The sequence below is a fragment of the Toxotes jaculatrix genome, chromosome 22 (assembly GCF_017976425.1).
Source record: "Toxotes jaculatrix isolate fToxJac2 chromosome 22, fToxJac2.pri, whole genome shotgun sequence".
Classification (NCBI taxonomy): Eukaryota; Metazoa; Chordata; class Actinopteri; family Toxotidae; genus Toxotes; species Toxotes jaculatrix.
Window position 1 is genome coordinate 1,301,513 of NC_054415.1, and position 5,767 is coordinate 1,307,279.

The 5,767-nt window shown below is 38.9% G+C and overlaps 1 protein-coding gene across 2 annotated transcripts; it reads left to right on the plus strand.

The window, feature by feature from the left end:
- The first annotated feature begins 344 nt into the window (after positions 1–344).
- Positions 345–5,532, plus strand: LOC121176500 (tetraspanin-7-like). 2 transcript variants are annotated; one of them, XM_041030568.1, is made up of 9 exons: positions 345–532; positions 1,707–1,763; positions 2,139–2,258; positions 2,422–2,496; positions 2,939–3,034; positions 3,327–3,458; positions 3,593–3,625; positions 3,723–3,806; positions 4,200–5,532. In XM_041030568.1, the coding sequence occupies exons 1-9, from the start codon at positions 473–475 to the stop codon at positions 4,290–4,292; spliced, it is 750 nt and encodes a 249-aa protein (XP_040886502.1). In that variant the 5' UTR covers positions 345–472; the 3' UTR covers positions 4,293–5,532. The 2 variants fall into 2 exon arrangements, with proteins under 2 accessions (XP_040886502.1, XP_040886503.1); XM_041030569.1 differs by having other exon boundaries at positions 459–532; positions 2,093–2,258.
- The last annotated feature ends 235 nt before the right edge of the window (positions 5,533–5,767 follow it).

Here is a 5,767-nt window from a genome sequence, read left to right on the forward strand (position 1 = left end):
CTCAGTGCGTGATTTCACCTGTGTAGCTCAGGTGTGCAAAACATAAAGACCAGCAGCAAACAGCTCAGCGCCCTCTGACATCTGCAAGCTTTTATTTCAAGGCCTTGAAGTTTTCTCTTTTTACTGCCTGCAGCACCATCTCACGTTAGAGGAGCTGAATGATAAACAACTTTGTTTAAAGTTTAAAATGAGGTTTTAGTGTTTTTCTAAGTTTTGCTGGGGCTCTTTAAGCTGCAGCTCGTGTGAAAGTTTATCCTCCTTTCACGTCCTCAGTCATGTTTTCCTGTAAATTGATTCGAATGTGTGGCTGCAGATCAGATCTGTGTGTTGTAGTTCTGTGTTCAACCTCAGACACATTCACGCTGTCAGCAGTTGATCACAGCACACACTGCTGCACATCATCACACACACTGTGTTTCACGCACACCTCCTCACACCTTCATCTCCTGAGTGCAAATCATAAAAACTGAAGATGGGAAAAATTAATGGATGCCTCAAATGCCTCTTCATCTTCTTCAATGTGCTGTTTGCAGTAAGTAGAAAAACTTTTTATTTATTTCATTGAAAATTATCTTTCATTTTTAATTATTTTACCTCTAGGTTATTTATCATCAGTATAATATTATAAATTATGTTAAAATCTGCCACAGAAGTATTTATGTTTCTTTTTTTTTGGTCTGTCCGTGGTTAAAAATATCAGTTTCACTTTTACATGTTCACAAACAGACGGTTGCACAAGCAACGTGAAAAAATGGGAAAAAACTTGTAAAATATTGGTTTTACTAAACAAAAAAAAATAAATAATGTGATACACAGGATACATATTTACTCACAAATAAGAGAAAATAACTGGTTTTAAATCAAAAAGTCGAATTCAATATATACATCAAATATAACAAATTAAAAGTAAAGTGATTAAACATCAAACAAATGTGTGATATCACGTTTCAATGTTTCAATAAATCCAGATTTTTATTTTTATTTGTTTGGCTCATGTTCAGTAAGAGGGAGACAAAAAACAAATAAATCAATAAAAATTTGAAAAAGGACAGAGCAGGAAGAAGAAGAAGAGAAAACCTCTGCAGCAGAGGACCATGTTTCCTGCCCTGCTCCTTTTCTTCTCTATGGTTTAATTTCTTTCCAAACAGAAACCAGTTTCAGTTCAGTTAAATATGAAAACATATTATAATATGTTTTATTATTATGTTATATTATTATATCTTTTATTAAATTATTATTTGAGGCTGTATAGATTAGAATCTTAGATTTAATCTATCACTAGATAATACTGTGAGTTCTCGCTCCATCCTTCAGGTGAGATCATCAGGTTTGACAAAGTTCAGTTTTTCCATCTCTGTCTCCCTCTAGTGTCTCAGAGCAGAAACTCCACCAGGAGACCACTGAGGCCAGCTCAACACAATAAACATGAATACATTAAATAGAATAAACAGCATCAACTAGTGCAAGTAAAATGCCTGGATAAGGAGAAATCACTCAGAGAGTAAACATATGTTTGATGCTGTAAAAACCACATATTCACTGTCTTATAATATATATATATGTAATATGTCTTCTCATTTCTGTTTACAGCCTCTGATTTGGATTTTTCTTTCGTAGGAATCAGTATTGTGGTGGCACACTCCCGCCTCCATACACTAAGCTTTTACTTGGTTAAACACAAGCTAACTGATGTGATGTGTCTTCAGATCATTGGATGTTTCCTGATCATTGGGTTGGTGAAGGTCTCCGCCCTCGGCTTCCAGGTAAACAACAGCAGCAGCTATAGTTTTGTTGAATCCACTTCATGTTTTTCAATGCCATGCATCAAAATTCAGCAAACTTAAAAACAGTCATCATATTTGTATTTTATGTCATAATAATAACATTTTGTTAGTGTTAACATCAAATCTCTGATGTGCCTGCTGACCGTTTCAAAGAGTAGCTGTTTGTTTATTATTTATTTAATGCGTAAACACAGTATAAAGGTTCACCTTTGTTGTTGCACAGAACAAATTCATTAAAAAAACTGGTTTCATGTTGTGTGTCTGTTGTGTGTCCGGCCTTGTTTGATGCACTGTTTGTATCTGTGCAGTAATTCAGTGTTTGTGTTGTGTCTTTGTCCTGCCACGCCGGGGCAGATGTCGGAGTTTGGGGGTCCAAGCCTGGGCTGGGCGTGGCTGTTTGTCATCTGCAGCCTTGGCATCTCCTGCCTGGGAATCTACGCAGGCTGCTCAGAGAAAATCCTCGCCCTGAAAATAGTACGTACAGGAGCTCATGTTAAACAAAAGGCAGAACTAATGAGAATCGGCTTCTCAACTGAGTCATGATATCTGCTTTGTTGACTTGATAATTTTGTTTTGAAATCAAACAACACGAGTCATGCTACCTGTGAAAACTGTTCCTGTTGTTTCATGCACACAGTTTGCAGGATTCATGGCGACTGGATTGATCATCACGATGATCTTTGGCATTGTTATGGTTGTCGCAAGAAACCAGGTCAACTCTCTCTCGTACAGATCTCCTTAATCCTGCTGTTCTCTCTTCCTTTCTATCTAATGTGCTAAGGTTCCCTCGTTATATCTGTTTAGACTCTAAATGACTGTTACGCTCTGCTTCTGTTGCCTCAATGCTAATCCTTGTCTTTCCTGTCTGTCCAGAACTGTTGTAACCAAAGCTTGAGCACCATTGTTAGCTAAAAATCCCAACACGTGTTGAAATGCAAAAACTACGATCATGTGACACTACACCTGTCAGTTACAGCGTCATGAACAGTGGAGTGATTTCAGACATGTTTCAGAGTCTGTCCGCCTTCAAGCTAACGTTTCTATCAGCCTGTCGTGATGCTAACACGAGGTCTCTCTCATCTATCGGCCATAATGTTTTCGGTTTCTGCTTCTCTCCCAGTCTGATGCTAACGTTATTCTCTCTCTCCTTACAGATCAGAGATGCCCTTCAGAACTCCGACTCTGAAGCTGTAAAGCCTTTCATGGAAGACAACGAAATGAGAAAAGCTCTTGAACACCTGCAGAGCACTGTAATGTTCCCTGTGTATTAATGTGCTGTAGCTCTGTAGACACAGAACATTTTAGGATAGACTGTTTAAGCATAGCTTTAAAACAAGGGGAATTAAATAATGAAAACTAAATATAACCCGTACTCACTATGTGAAGATAATACACTAATTAGAATTTTATTCTGTGATTGTGTGATTGTAATTATTTCTTAAATTGTCTTCAGTTCTGTTTCTTCCCATTATCTCCTGCAGCAAAGGTGCAGGTTCCTGTCGAAGACCAGCTGTTAAAACTCACTCTGTCATGTGGTTGCAGGTCGGGTGCTGTGGACTGGTGAGCGCCAGTGACTGGGGTAGAAGAATCCCTGACTCCTGTGACTGCCAGTCACACGGAAGTCAGAGTATTCTAACCTTCATATCACCTGGCCGTTGTATACCCAGCCCTCAGGTTAGTTTTGTAAAGTGACAGTGGAATGTCAGATGTTGAAATAAAGGACCACAGAGAGTGTGCTCAAACTGACAGTCACAGACAGTCAGTTTGAGCTACCATGGTGACCATATTTTGTCGTTGTTTACTTGCAGGGAACCACGGGCCCAAGCAAAGTTTATGAAGAGGTATTTAATCAGTCAATCGATCAATGAAAACAGCAGCTATTCTACAAATCAGTGATGTTTCCAGATAATGACCCTTTCTCCATCTCCTTGCCTGCAGACCTGCGGTGGTTACATCTATATGGTAATAGACATCATCTTCAAGATCGCCATGGCTTTCTTCTTTGGATGTGCTGTTCTTGCAGTAAGTTCTATCATTTTCCTTTGTTGTTGTTGTCATTGTTGCATTCTTGTATACTGTTAACAATCTACAGTAAAATCTCAAGATCCTTTTTCACTATGGCCATATAAAACTTCAGAAAAGGGAAAATAAACCAATAAAAACTCTGTGTTCAAAACTCTCTCTGTACACTGAACCAACTAATGTGGAGCTACTTGACATGTTTATGGCTCCCAGGAATAAAAATCAGATGTCAGATACAGATGAGCATCTGTGTTAGAAAATATCTGGTCTACATAGAACTATAAGATTTATCAAGTACCGCAAAACCTGTAAGTACTGAGATTTAACTCCACGGTGTCTAACAGTTTGTCCTCTGAACTTGTCTGTTTTTGTAACTGACACCTGTCTTTACAGCTGCTGGGCCTGATGGTCTCCCTCCTGATGATCTGTCAGGTCAAACGTCATGACAGCGCAGGGGAGCCCAACATTGCCATGAAGAGCTATTAAAGGGAGCCACCCTTGACCCCTGACATTCAGCATCTGCACTGCAGCAAACATTTATTCTGTTTTATTTTGTTTTGCAAATTATATATCTCTTTCTCGTTATTTGAAAAATGTAGTGGTTTTACATCTGACTTAAGCTCTACAACCCCAAGGAAGTCATAACACCAGAGTTACCAGTGATTTTAAAAGCAGTGAAGATCCTTGTTTACGTCTTATGTCCTGGTCACAAAATTCAAAAAGTCAAATTACTAACACACTTACCAGCCATGAACATGCCAGCACTAGTCTGTCAGCATAGTTCTTCCACCTTAATGTCTGGCTTGCTAACTGTCATTTAGCTTTGAGGTTCTAAGGTCAGTTATCAAGCTGGCTAACTGCTTTGCTAACGGGCTTATTGATAAGATATTTCTGGATTTACTTTGTTACTGCAAGTAAATCCAGTGCCAACTTTAGCTGTTTAAAGAGCTGGTGAGTCAAGTGAGATTATCCAAATCAGTTTTATTGGCCCAAGACAGAAATAGTTCCTGGAATTATTTAGCTTAACTTGGCACAAAAGCGGGTGGGAAAGTGCCAGCCTAGCTTTGAAGCTGCTCACAATCTGCACTGATAACAGCAAGTTTACATGATTGCTCTTAGCATTTCTGCCGAGGCCTGGAGACGCGGGTTCTCCTTCCGTCAGTAATCTGGACAGTACGTACCAAATTACCAGTAAAAATTTCAGAACGTCCTTCGGTCAGAGGAGAACTTAAGCTGTATGACAGTGAATCTGCATATTTTCCAAACTATGTGTTTGTCCTTATAAAGCGCTTAAATCGTGTGAAAGTGGAACAGTCCAATGGCTTTCTGTCAGTACGACCATAACATTTTTCCATGTGGTTAAATGGTAAATCCTGATCTGGCCTTTTCAAAATCAGGAATATAAATCTATTTTTGTATGAAGCAGGTAATATTGGGAAAATGGAGATCAGAGCAACACGTGCGGCACTGAGAACAAAAATTACAGCAAATACCTACTAGAAAAAGCAATGTCTCACCTGTATTGGTACAATTATTGATGTAGACGCCAATTTAAGTTTTGTTGAAGACAAAGCCATGCGACCAAAACAGACAACAATAATAACAACAACAACAACTCATATAAAAAGGGGCCCAGGATTTAAACAGAAGACAAATACTGTGACTGTGACTGTTTTATTGTGAAATCTGCATTCACATCATTTTGAAATAAACTTTAGAGACTGAATACCGACAGTCTCTTGTGTGCTACTGTCACCTCTAACAGTTATTTTCTCAGCTTTGGTTGAGTTTGATCTGCCTCATACATGAAAGGCTGATGGAGACTAATGACAAGGTTGATGGAAGATGTGGGGTTATAAGGGACAACAGGGGATGCAGAGAAAAATATAGTTTTGAGGAGATGATGGCAGGGTGAGGGGGTGAGAGAGGGGTAAAGGTTGATAGGAGCTCTTGATCAAGTG